This window comes from Quercus suber, unplaced genomic scaffold (assembly GCF_002906115.3).
Source record: "Quercus suber isolate HL8 unplaced genomic scaffold, Cork oak 2.0 scaffold_131, whole genome shotgun sequence".
Lineage (NCBI taxonomy): Eukaryota > Viridiplantae > Streptophyta > Magnoliopsida > Fagales > Fagaceae > Quercus > Quercus suber.
The window spans coordinates 513,616-528,025 of record NW_027069594.1 but is presented as its reverse complement, the minus strand read 5'-3'; the positions used below and the strand labels follow the sequence as shown (position 1 = coordinate 528,025).

The following is a 14,410-nucleotide window of genomic DNA, read 5'->3' as shown; positions in this document are numbered from 1 at the left end:
ACAAAAAAAAAAAAAAAAAAAAAGAGGAGGAGAAAGATATTGTTAAATATGCATGACTTTAATGTCATTTTGGGTATGGACTAGTTGTGGACTCACCATGCAATTGTTGAATATTTTGAGAAACGTGTAATCTTTCATCACTTGATGCAGCATGTGGCATGCTGAAGGGAAGACGTTTATAGGCTGATGGTTGAGGTAATAATCAATAATCAAAAAGGTGCTATCTAACTAGAAGACCACGCAAAATTTAGATTGATATAGAAATGAAATTTTTGGAGCTAATAAAAAACCTCCTGGGGAACCCAATATTTCATTGGTAAGGCATGTATTTTTCCAGAACTTTTTTTATTTTTTATTTTTAGAGAGTTTCAACTTATAGCGTCCGTTCCTGATGATAACTCTTTATCATCAAACCAAGACATCAATCGATTTTTAGTGTAGACGAAAATTGAACTCTAGATTTCTTATTCAACTATCAGAAACTTTTCCAGAACTAAATAATGAATAATTTTTCATATTCTCCCAATAAACTTGGTTCACAACTTATCTTTAACATAAAAAAATAAATAAATAAATAAATAATAAAAATAAAAAATAAAAAATAAAAAAAAGAGGAGGAGAGAGATTCATTAAAAGAAAGACCAAAAACTAATACTATTTTGTTATTAATTAAAGAATCAAACTTATGAAATAATTTCAATTTAAAGCTCATCCCATCTTCGTTATTTATTTTAGTTACTCTGAGCAATAACAAAGCAAAGAGACAAAAATGCACTGATTAAACTCTGTGTTTCACATAAGCCTACTATTTGTAAAACAATTTGGCTCATCGAACAAAATAGGTAGAGAGAGAAAACTACATTAAAGAGAGAAAGTTGAACTTGGATAGAAAGTTACTGCCCAAAAATAAAACATAGTTACCTAAGTGAAACACAGTTTTATTAATGGTTTTTCTTCCTTTTTCATAGAATAACAAAAAAAAGAACAAATATGAACAAAGGCTTTGGGCCAGGAAACTGCCACGGGCCCATTAACAGGACTTCACAGTTGCCCTAATTTTGAATAATTTTTCATATTCTCCCAATAAACTTGGTTCACAACTTATCTTTAACAAAAAAAAAAAAAAAAAAAAAGAGGAGGAGAGAGATTCATTAAAAGAAAGACCAAAAACTAATACTATTTTGTTATTAATTAAAGAATCAAACTTATGAAATAATTTCAATTTAAAGCTCATCCCATCTTTGTTATTTATTTTAGTTACTCTGAGCAATAACAAAGCAGAGAGACAAAAATGCACTGATTAAACTCTATGTTTCACATAAGCCTACTATTTGTAAAACAATTTGGCTCATCGAACAAAATAGGTAGAGAGAGAAAACTACATTAAAGAGAGAAAGTTGAACTTGGATAGAAAGTTACTGCCCAAAAATAAAACATAGTTACCTAAGTGAAACACAGTTTTATTAATGGTTTTTCTTCCTTTTTCGTAGAATAACAAAAAAAAGAACAAATATGAACAAAGGCTTTGGGCCAGGAAACTGCCACGGGCCCATTAACAGGACTTCACAGTTGCCCTAATTAGACTTCCTTTTCCTAACACCTATTTGATCGAAAAATTATCTTATGAAACCGTTTTATTGATGAGAGAAAAATATTAAAACCTACACTACCAATGACATTATAAATACAGATCATCAAAAAATTCTATAAATAACAAAAAACATTTCAGTTATGGGTTTTTCCCATCATATTGTAGTTACAGAGAACCAACATAATACCTTGATTCCTATCTAATTTACACCTTACAAAAATTGGAGCCCCCAAATAAAATTACCAGGAACAAAAAAACAAATCAAAAAAAAAAAAAAAATTCAAAATCTGTAGGATTGCACATCTCTAAGTTGATGTATTAATACAATGTAGAAAGTTCTCCTTCACCTGCTCTTTTTCTTGCTGCCTTTCTTTTGACTCTTTTTAATCTTCAAGCCCCTGGTCGAGAGTGCACTTGAGACACTCTTGCCTTCAAGTTTTTTCGTCATCTTTACCACACTTGCCATTCCTTTTCTTGCGGCTGCACGATGCTCAGGTCTACGGCTCATCATTTTGCGATCAAGCGGCCAATATGCATATGGTTCAAGCTTGCCCTTCTTCTTCAAGTCCCCACCTGCCTTTTTGCTAGAGTACTCACTACCAGTGTACGCCCAACCGGAGTCTGATGTTTTCCTGCGCTTCTGGTTTCCCTTCGAGGAATTTGCTGACAAGTGACTATCTGCTTCACTCTTTGGATCGTAATCAGTTTCAGAGGGAGTTTTCTCTGGTTCTTCTTCCTCACGAATAATCAAGCGCCCTTCAGGGTCCAGTTCTGGCTCATCCGAATCTGCCTTTCGCTTGAGATGTTTTGATCGAAGAGCTGATAATGTTTTTTGCCTGTCGAGCAAGTCAAGTGGCTCATCCTCAAGTTGGTCAAGCAAGTGTTCAGGCAAGCTCACACCTGCTCTTCTCTTGGAGCTGGAGAGAGAAAAATTGGATTTGTTATGACGTGAAGTAAAAGTTGATAAAAATAAATAGGTGACGTTCAATGAAGCAGCTAACAAAATAATTACAAGAAATTATCTTATTAGACCAGGACAATTTAATTGTCATGCTTTTTTTTTTTTTGGGGGTGGGGTTACATTGCTCACGATTGGACTGAACCTTGTCTACTATGAGATCCCCAGACAGTCATTGACCTACACGCATTCATCTTTGACAGCCCAAAATGACATTCTCCAATCAATTATGTAGATAAAATGAGCAGACTCAGAGGTCCAAAACTGACCGTAATGAAGCTGCTTTGGATTTTCGCTGTGAGGGAGCCTTGCTCTGTTGACTAGTCATTGTCCTGCCATCCATATACTCAGCATCACTTCCCTCAGTTTCTTCATCGCCAAAATCAGAAAATATTTTTGTGTGATTCCATCTGCTTAGCCTGAAAAAAAATAAAAATTAAAAAAATAATTACAAAAGTCACCAATGTGCAGGTGAAGTAGTGAGCCTAGTGACTAAAAACAGATGGATTCTTTTTTTTTTTTTGGTGCATGAATTTGAATTTGTATGACATTGATTCACACAATGGCTGTTCACTACTTCAATAGCTCCCATAGCTTACAAATTGAAGGCTAATTGTTTGATTTTGTATTCTATGCGAGTACCAGGAGCCAGATGCCTCACTGCTAGCCTAGCTACATATAGTCCACAGAGACTTCAGGTACAGGACACATGGCAGTTGCCACACCAGCACAGTGACACTGTGCCTACTTCATGAAACTAGAAATTGGATTGTATTAAACATATATCAGAGCATTGAATTCATCTAAACATCAAGGGCAGAAGCACAAAGACATGCATGTTCATCTTCACATATGTAGTATATGTATATACATCTATGAAAATTATATTACAACAGATTGAAACCTGGACGTTGTTGCCTTTGATAGTTGAGACCTTGCTTCTGAATTAGCCCTTAGTTTCTTCTCATTCCGTTCCTTGATCTGTGTTTGACAAGTATCACATAAATCAGAAACAATACCCACTTAGGTTTTTATTCTAGCATATGATGACTTTCCACCAACCTTGCGTATATTAGTAAGGAGTTTCATGTGTTCCTCAGGCATTACAGCCTTAACTGCTTCCAGACCACATTTCTTAATAAGAATTTCCAGGAGAAGTTTAACCTGAAAGCAATTCAAAATTATCCAAAGAGAACTTGGGATGATCAGTATATGAACTCAGCCATTTGCCATAGCAACTGAAGAGAGTAACAAAATTGCTGAATAACCTACTTTAGCTTTAAAGTGGATTTTGGTGTTATCTTGCCACTTCACCACACCTTCCACCATGCTCCTCAAGTGCGTATGCAACCCTTCAGCTTCTGATTTTGTCACCAACACCTTCAACAAACCTAAATTAGCCTGCATTGAACAACAATAAAGGATGAGTTAAGATAAGATCAGATAGAAAGAGAGAGTAATAAAATACTTAGTTCCACAAAACCAACTAAAATGAGAATAAATTACATATCTCAAAGGATAGGGGGAAACCTTATTTATTTCTCTATTTTTTCTCTTAAGGAGGAGAAATGCGGATGGCAGTACATTCCAAGCAGATGAAACAAGATCCGAGAACTCGTAAGCCAAGCGAGCTAAACCTCTAATAGCAGCACTGACCATGTGAGGTGTCTCACCAGCAAGTCCTCCGGCCACCTTCAACCATAAATAAACTTTGCTTAGTAAAGTTTACCACATAATCAAATTCAAGATGACATTTTAGTCAATAGCAATATTTTTTTTTTTTTTTGTATTAAAGGCAAATTAACAGGATATTTTTGGGATTTCTAAAAAACTATCTAAGCTTCCAATCAAATTCAAGATGACATTTTAGTCAATAGAAATTTTATTTTTTTTATTTTTATTTTTTTTGTATTAAAGGCAAATTAACAGGATATTTTTGGCATTTCCAAAAAAGTATCTAAGCTTCCATTAAACAGTGCAAGTGCTATGATTAATTTTTAGCCCAAAAAAAACAAAGTGTGCCATGATCAATTTAGTAATGAAAATTATGAAATGGTTTGATCAGTACCATGTTAAAAAATTGATACAAGTTTTCTCTATTTCCGCCTTTCTCTTCATCGCCGCATGCATGGCCAATTTCGACAAGAATTTCATATGCTCTATTTCTTGTTTTTTTATTTACCTGCAAGAAGAAATTACAACAGAAGACAGATAATCATATATTAAGAAGAAATTTCAGAAGATATTGTGTGTGTGCATGTGTCCAAAGATTAAGGATGAATTTAAATAATAAGGCTCCCATAATAATCGCACCAACCAAGAAAAAGGATGGGTAAGGGGGTGGGAGAGCTACTTTGCTAACACATGTACCTCTTTAAGTGCAAGTATTATTTCTGTTAGGAAAGACATAATAATGTCACGTCGCATCTGCTCTGAACCATCCTGTAAACAAAAGCATAAATTCTTAAGTCAACATTATGATGCATGCTTATCAAGTTTAAACCTAGAGCTATTTTAGTTGTGATATTAAGTTTAAAAAGAATCTCATCTCTATCTTTAACTACCTTGCAAACATGGACTATTATAAAGTACAGGCAATCAAGTCTGTGACGCTTAGCAGAAAAATGGCATGAAGGTAGCACTTCAGTCATAAGATTATGCATTTCCTTGTGCTTTGATGAGAGATACTCATTGCGTTTCTGCCCACACAAATTCACAGCAAAGAGATCCATCACTTAGACAATATGTAAAATACGCAATGACAGATGGTAAAATTACAACTTAAAAGCTCCTGCAATGGCAAAAAGAGACATACCATAAGAATAACAGAAAGAACTTTGTATGCCTTCTTCTGTATCAGACCATCAACATCCTGCAGTTCAAATACTCCTAATTACCTCACCCTTTCTGAAGTAAAAAAACTTTGATTTTGAGGGGTTTCCTCCATAAACAGAAAAAAGGTAAATTCACCCGATTATATAGAATCATTTACAAACCTGTAATGCAGGCTTTATTGGAACAAATAAAAGATCAATTTCTTTTGTGCTCAGACCAGGCAAAAGTGAAACTGCCAGGTCAAATAGCCTAGCCCTGAAGTTAAGATGAAGGAATAATTACAATGTCAAATATTGATGAAATCCAAAAAGTGTTCATTTCATGAACAAAAAGAAACAATTTAAGACTTTATAATTGACAAATGATGCATAATAGACCAAAAAGCCATCAGAGATTCAGAAGCATGGCCAAAATGTAAAAAAAAAAAAATAGAATGAGACAAAAAATGGGTGAAAAAGTAACACCTCAAAAGTGACAGCGAATCTTCATTTGACACACCATCAATTCGCATAGAATTAGAATTTCTTGAATTTTCTGGTTTGGCAGCCTGCTGAGTAACTCTCAAAAGCTTCTGCATCGTAGTATTAAAGAACCTCGATACTACTTCTTTATCTGATATGGAAGCAAATTCATTGATTGTGGACTGCATGGTGCAAACAACATTATTAGAGCATTCACATCAAAGCTATTAAAATTAGGTAAATTGCTATTTTAGCAACAACACTAAAAAACTCACTACATCAAAATTGCTAAATCTAAAATTTTTTGCCATCTAGCTACAGTAAACTGCCATCTATAGCAGTTTACTGAAGCAACAGAGTTATAAAAATAAATGTATTGGTTTCTCTCTCTTCTTTCATTATTTTACATTTTCACTTTCTTCAGACATCTCTCTCTCTCTCTCTCTCTCTCTCTCTCTCTTTCTTTGGCCGAGCCTCTCCTTGCATTCTCCGCCCTTCTCTTCAATCTTTTTTTCTTTTGGCAAGGGCTATTCAAGCTCACCTTTGTACCTGCCGGTGACACAAGGTCCGGTGGTTGGCATACTCACATCATTCCGATTATCGTTTCAGTTAGCTCCTCTCTGACCCTCCTCCTCTCTTCCTTGTCCCCCCTCTCTCTCTCTCTCTCTCTCTCTCTCTCATGGTGGTCAGATCTTTGTTTTTTGTTTTTTTTTTGTTTTTTGATTGCTGGTGGATGCTGTTGTGGTTTTGGGCTTGTGATTTGGTTGTGATTTTTGGGGTTCCGGTTGTGGGTGGCGGTGACAGTGGCAGTGATTGTTGTGGCTGTGGCGGTGGTGGAGTGAGTTTTGTGATGGGTGGTGGCTGTGTTTTTTTTTTTTCTGTGGTGGTGGCTGGGGTGGCTACAGGTGGCTGGTGTTTTCTTTTTTAGGTGGTGGTGGCTGGGGTGGGTATGGGTGCTTGGTGTTTTTTTTTTGGTGGTGGTGGCTGGAGTGGGTATGGGTGCCTGGTGTTTTCTTTTTTCAGCGGTGGTGGCTCGGGTGGGTTTGCTGAGATAGATAGGAAGAGAGAGAAAGAAGCATATATGGAAGAATATAAAAATAATATTTAAATTAAGCGGTAAAAAAATAAAACCTTTGATGTTGGTGTATTATAAAATGAGGTGTTAAAATAGATAAGTATTCATTTGAGTTGCTAAAAGCTAAAATTTTTAGCTTTCTTACTGTGAATCCTCTTATAAACTTTACAATAATGCTAGATGCTAGAACCTATAACAACTTTTGTGAAGTGAAAAACAACACTAAATTTGAGGTTTCAATCAATATAAAGTATATTATGTTACAGTCCAACCAGCGATCTTCAAGTAAATACTTTGTCCCACTTTCTAGGCTCAGAAGCAAAAGTTGACACAAATAAATAAATAAGTGCATACACAGACACATGTTATATCTCTATATATAGTTAAAAAGAAACTTAAAAATAGAATCTATTCGCCTGGTGACCATGACAAATGAAGCAGTATATGCAATTGAGATAGAATAAGTACCTGCAAAGAACCACCATCATCTTTTGTAGATTGCAGGAAGACACCAGACAAAACATTTAAAAATTCACGAGCAGATGACCTAAGTGCATTCAAATTATCTGCTGCCACCTGTGGGGTATAATGGGACACTGCTCGCTGTCTGGCAGTACCTTCTTCAAGATCAGGCATCTCATTTTTTTGTTCCATAATTCTCTTATTCTGTTGAATAAGAATCTGCAAACTGGAGCATACTATTCCACGAGTATCAGGTTCTTCCTGAAGCGCACTGCATAAAGCTTTCTCTAGATCCTTGAAATTTTCAGTAGTATCCAAAGGATAATTGCAAAATGAAGGCAACAAGGACCACAAAGAGTAGACAAGTCCATTTGCCCTCATTGACGAAGACACTTGTCCTTGTAGCTCAAGCTGCCAAAAGTCAAACTACTTAGCAAATGCCATAAAGAAAGAGACAAACAGCATCTAATTTGTATAAAAGGTTTCATACCTTTTGAGATTTCTGCTTCATCATTCCAACGATACCCAAAATGGACTCTGTGAAGAAGCTTAAACGAGCACCAACAATATACTGCTTCAGAATTGGAAAGAGCCAATCATTTGCCTCAGATAGCTTTTTAGCCTCCAAATTAAGAGGTACAAGGCCCAAGAAAGTTTCAGGTCCTAATGCACCAATAGCTGATCCAAGGCATTCATGCAGCTGCATATTGATGAATCAGTATTGTTAGTGCATATTGCAAAGTTGAAAACTATTACATAAAAGCACGTAAATGGGGTTGCTTCCACATTATCTTCAGCAAAGATATGCATAATAGCAGTACAGTCTGCAGCTAAGAAACTGTAGCTTACTACTACCAATGAGTGCTATACATAAAACTATAAAAGTCTTCAAACCAGCTGATGTATGCATCTCCATCAACAAACCACAATAATGGATCACAACAATACTGAAATCTATTTAAAAAGTAAAGCACTATACAGTTTGCAAGTATCATTTGGTCATTGCATTATGTCCCATTAACAATTGCTATTGGATCAAAAGGCTCCAAAACTCTTCCGGAAGGTTATAACCCAAAAATTTAATCAATATCTAACAGCAGGTTCTACATTTTTGCTATCTAGCACAAAATGGTTATGATTGAAGAATTTAAACAAGGACCAGCAGATCTCCTAGAAAAAGAGGATGTAGAGATACAGGACATTTTCATAGTAATCTCTAAACAATATATAGCAATCAAGCAAAGATATACCAAATGAGGAACAAAAATCCAGTACTCCAAAAAAATGGATGGTACGAATAGCAAATCCATATCTTCAACTGACACAACTCTCAACCATATCCATAGGTTTAAATCAGTATGGTGATATTACGATCATTATAGGTATAGTATGACAATACTGACAATTAAAAAAATAGCACAATACCTGCTTCCTGAAAGGAAATCTTCATCAGGTAACTTCTGCATTTTAGCCAAGCTGCTAAGAACCCCCCTCAAAAAGTAAGAAGAATAATGCCCTGTATGAAAGAAATTCAATAACAAAATAATATTATAAAAATTTAGACCTATAGTATAAAAACAAACATATGACATACTAGCCAGCAGGCTTGTAGCCTGATTGGCACCTAGCCCAGTCCCCAAATCCCATGTCATGGTTTGACTCCCCTCCCCCCTCCCCTCTCTCCCCAGGGGAAAAAATAAAAAAGTGTACAGCATACTAGAAGATCAAAGTACAAATTAAACAGAAGTGCAAACCATCTGATGAAAGAATGAGGGAGATCATCCCTACACATAGGATCTGATTGCTTAATCTTATTACAAATCTATGTTTCTGATACAATGAGCTGGGAATCAATAGTAATCTCAAAGTGAATAGAACTAGAACAAAATAAGTTAGATACAGCAACAGGATTACCTAATTTATCAAACATAGTCGAGACGACTCGAAATGCGACATCCCAGACAGCAGTATAGTGATAGTCAAGTAAGCTTTCAATAATTGCACATACTTTTTCAATGATAGTAGGTCCAGTCCTCCTTGAATCATTGTGTGCATTCATCAAAATCTGATCCACTCCTTGTTTTATCAAGCTTTCATCAATGCAAGCATTTATCAGACTCTTAAATGCACCCATGGCTGCATATACAGCCTCCTCATGTTCGGATGCCAAAATATCTGCCAATACCAAAGAGAGAAATACACTAGCACATTGTCACTTTTGTTTGGTTGAGTCAAACAGATATTAAAAAAAATAACATGAAAAAGGGTTCTATAATCTATGAAAAGAAAAAACAAAATTAAATTTAAAAAATAAAAACAGACCTTTGAGTGCATTGAATACAGCAGGGAGCTTTGCCACACACGTTTGCCTATCAAGTGAATACACTTTAATCATTCCAACATCTAGCAAGCGAGCAGCGAATGTCATAGCATCCACAGATGTCTCGATTGTGGAGACAGATAGGGCTATTGAGCTTAACAAATCGAGCAATGCATCAGGAGAAACATCTAAAGCTGGGACAAGACAAAGTGAATACAAACTATCTGTTATTCGCCTTGAGACTACAGGTTGATTCAGCTCCAATAGACTTTTGAAGTGCTTGAGGATGCTAGTTGTGCACTTCAATGACATATATGGAAGGCACTCTTTCAAGGCATCTAAAACAAAAAGGACCTCCTGTGCTCCTTTGTGACCTTCGTTGCTATTCACATTTGATCCACCAGCAAGCAGAAGAGACCTTTCAAATATCTTTGTAATGCCTTCACTTGCTGGTCCCAGCAGTGATGTTTCCTGAAATCTTGATAACACATCTCGAAGACACAGATGTGATTGCCTTCTCACCTGTTCAAATCAAATTAACACACAGCTTCAAGGGTTAAAAACTAAATAGCACTGATCATCCTAAATGTTCAAAACCCAAATAATTTAAAAAAAAAGAGAATCATATATATTATATTAAAGTCGAAACACAATCAGAATCCAAATTAGTTTTTAATTGTTGCTTGATTTTGCCCCACGTTTCAATTTAATTTTCTTAATTTTAATGACAAGTGACTCATTCATAATACTAAGCACGAAAGCCGAGATGATCACTTCACTTTACTCACCTAGGTAAGACCACCTCATCATCACTATTGTTATGCACAAGTTACAATCTAGTTTCAATTAATGGACCAACATCCACATATCCTTTGTAGAGTGTTTGATGCGTAATCATATTGAGGTACAATTCCTTAGGTGTTGTACTTAGTTTCCCCACTTAAATTCAACTACACGGATAAACAGTGTTTAGACACACACACATAAGTAACGGTATTTATTAAGAGAGAAGACTAATTCATGTTCACGATGATGAACACAAAGTACCTCAAAAAATTACAGAGAATTATACACAAAATGACAAACGATGTGAATCATTGAACTCAAGAATGGAGTTGATATGTGTAAAACCCCACACACAAGGCCAACTACACAGTTTGAATCAACAAGGATTCTAACTGAGCCATTGGTTTGTTGGTATCTCCAAAAGTTCGGCTATTATGTCCCCCCCCCCAAACAGTGTCATCTTGTCCCAAGGACAATTAAATTAAATTCAACATGTAGTTCTTTGGTCAATGCAGTCTTTCTTGGTATCTTCAAAAGTGCGGCTATTATGTTCCCCCCACAAACAGTGTCATCTTGTCCAAAGGACAATTAAATTAAATTCAGCACATGCGGTTCTTTGGTCAATGCAGCCAAATTGTTGAATTTAATTAGAAACTGAAGGTAAAGCGCTGTAACTAGGTTTTACCAATAATATATTTGACCCAAAATACCTAATTGATATTGTGTAATAACCAGTCCAAAAGATTATAACTTGCAGAATACACCAAATTTACTTTCTTTTTCCCATTTCCATCAACAACCCCATTAATCTAAAATCACCGAATTGCCCATAAAACTTTTACAATTAAATTCAACTATGTGAATCATTTGTCAATACAACCACATTGCTCAATTTAATTAGGGAACCTATGGTAAGCATCTAAGGAACCATAACTAAGTTTTTCCCATAATGTATTGTCCCAAAGGACCTAATTGAAAGTAAAGGTAATCTTTATGAACCACTTAACTAGGTGGTTTCTAGCGAGCTTAACTAGTAAACTCTTTGCAAAGCCTATTATCATTGAATAAGAGACCTGGGTTCTAATCCCGACCATTATGGAACAGATGACATAAGTTCAAATTCCTACCTATGACCAAATGAAATGTGAAATAAAAAGTCCAAAAGATTCTAAATTTTCATAATACACCGAATTCGCATTCTTTTTCCATTTCCATCAACGACCCCATTTAAAAAAAATCACAGAATAAACACGAAAATCACATAATTTATATCTAAAAAAATGAAAAAACGAAAACCCAATTAATAAAACAACGACCTTAGGGCGCTCATCGATGACGAATCCCAACAGAACACCGTACAATTGAGAAGCTTCGGACCAGGCGAGAGCGTTGTCGCCGACAACGAACCAATGCGAAACGCATTTCAATCCAAAAGTTGTTGCGGCGGGCGACGAGGGCGACGACCTTAGCAGCCGGAACAAGAGCTGAGACAAGAACTGCCGCTCCTTGTTGAGAACGGCGGCGGAGATTCTGGGGAGCACGAGGTGGAGGATGATGAGGAGCGGCTGGATGACGTGGACAGGAGGCTCGGCGATTGGGTCGGCGGAGGTGAGGCGGTCCAAGGAGGAGCACGCGGCGGCGAAGTAGGCGGCGGGAGTGGAAGGGAGGGATTGGTCTTTGAGAGTTTGAGAGATGTCGCCTATGACTGCGCAGAGGTGCTGGTGATCTTCTTTCAAGGACCTGCCGAAGCGAGAGAGGATCCAATTGCAGAGGTCTTCGTTGTAGTTGGCGATGGTGAGTGATTCTAGGAACAGTGTGGGATCCTCCATTTCGATGCCCTCCATGGTTGCAGCAAAAACCCTGGCTCAAAGTCGGAGGAGGTTGATGATAGTGATGCCAGGATCAGCTAGGGTTTTAGAAAGAGCGGTAATTCTTTTTATTATTATTATAACATATTTGCCTTCTTTTCTTCTTTTCTTTTTTTCTTTTTTTCTTTTTTTTTTGAACGAATGGTAGGATATGTTTGCCTTTAAAAAACAGGGTTTTTTTAAAAAAATAATAATAATATGATGGCCTTTTTCTTTCCAAAAAAAAAAAAAGGTCCAAATATTATAGATTAAATTGCAAAATACATAATTCAAATTTGGGGCCTTTTCAAATTTTGAATTTGAACCCCTAAGGTTATATAATAATTTGATTCATGGTCATGTCACTTTTTAGGAAGTGATTAAATGGCCAATAAGCTTACAATCTTAATAGTATTTTTTTTTAAAGGAAAAAATGGTTAAAGGGAGTCACTAGTGTGACTTCTCTACCTAAACATTAGGATAGGAGTCATGATTGCTTTATGGCTAAAGTTTTATTTATAATGAGCACTAACACATCGCTAGTGGAGGAGAAGTCATCCAAACCTAAGAAGTCTTTATAATTGATCATACATGCAACATCATTTTAAACAAATGAGTCACTGCCAAGAGTCACTTGTATTTGTAGTTCAACTTATTGGCAACTTGAGTTTCAAACAGGAACATCCAATCTTCAATTCACCCACCCCAACAATCGATTTATCAAAAACAAAAGTAATTAAATTTTATTTTATATAGTTTTTCATAAATATTTAGCCTTAAGTTCCAATAGAATCATTTTTAAGATGACATTTAATGATTTTTTATAGATTTAATAGGGAAATTATACTTTTCCACCATAAATCTATAGACATTTTTTTTTTTTTTTTTTGAACGAATGGTAGGATACATTTGCCTTGAAAAAACAGGGTTTTTTTTTTTAATAATATGATGGCTTTTTTCTTTCCAAAAAAAAAGGTCCAAATATTATAGATTAAATTGCAAAATACATAATTCAAATTTGGGGTCTTTTCAAATTTTGAATTTGAACCCCTAAGGTTATATAATAATTTGATTCATGGTCATGTCACTTTTTAGGAAGTGATTAAATGGCCAATAAGCTTACAATTTTAATAGTATTTTTTTTAAAGGAAAAAAATGGTTAAAGGGAGCCACTAGTGTGACTTCTCTACCTAAATATTACTATAGGAGTCATGATTGCTTTATGGCTAATGTTTTATTTATAATGAGTACTAACACATCCCTAGTGGGGGAGAAGTCATCCAAACCTAATACACACCAGATGGTCAGGTCTTGTTAGCCCAAGACCAAATAAGAAGTCTTTATCATTGATCAAACACGCAACATCTTTTTAAACAAATGAGTCACTGCCAAGAGTCACTTGTATTTGTAGTTCAACTTATTGGCAACTTGAGTTTCAAACAGGAACATCCAATCTTCAATTCACCCACCCCAACAATCGATTTATCAAAAACAAAAGTAATTAAATTTTATTTTATATAGTTTTTCATAAATATTTAGCCTTAAGTTCCAATAGAATCATTTTTAAGATGACATTTAATGATTTTTTATAGATTTAATAGGGAAATTATACTTTTCCACCATAAATCTATAGACATCCTATTATGCACCTCTCATTTAACCTTACTTGCATTGTATTGCATATCAACATAATCTCATGTTTTCAGGGCAAGACTGTAATGTTGACCGTTTGATCTTCAAATACTTTTCATAAAACAAATATTGAGATCACAATGATCAAAATGATAGATCATGAGTATTAATCCGACCATCAAATTAAAAGAAATCAAATGATCAAATTTTAACAATAATATATACTTGCATAAAACCGGTTCCGACCATAGTTGATTATGATCTCTTATTTCTAATTGATCTAGTTTTAGTCCAGATTAAATTAAATGATGTGTCATATTCCTATTAGCTAAGGATATGATTAATGATAAGGCTACATGCATCTAATCTATTCTATATCTATCTTTATATTACTAAAAGCTGAAGCATATCATTTAATACTACTATACTCATGTTGAGTCATG

At 35.3% G+C, this 14,410-nt stretch overlaps 1 protein-coding gene across 1 annotated transcript; it reads right to left on the bottom strand.

Annotated features, from left to right (window-relative positions):
- Positions 1 to 1,685: 1,685 nt before the first annotated feature.
- On the bottom strand, positions 1,686 to 12,442 carry LOC112022512 (uncharacterized). Its single transcript, XM_024055124.2, is given in 19 exon segments — positions 1,686 to 2,508; positions 2,819 to 2,968; positions 3,454 to 3,530; positions 3,612 to 3,713; positions 3,822 to 3,950; positions 4,080 to 4,241; positions 4,618 to 4,731; positions 4,920 to 4,991; positions 5,114 to 5,248; positions 5,365 to 5,421; positions 5,546 to 5,639; positions 5,849 to 6,027; positions 7,389 to 7,793; positions 7,873 to 8,082; positions 8,808 to 8,827; positions 8,830 to 8,898; positions 9,297 to 9,557; positions 9,705 to 10,224; positions 11,805 to 12,442. Coding segments are annotated over 19 exon segments (3,858 nt in total). The 5' UTR covers positions 12,333 to 12,442; the 3' UTR covers positions 1,686 to 1,934.
- Positions 12,443 to 14,410: the final 1,968 nt, after the last annotated feature.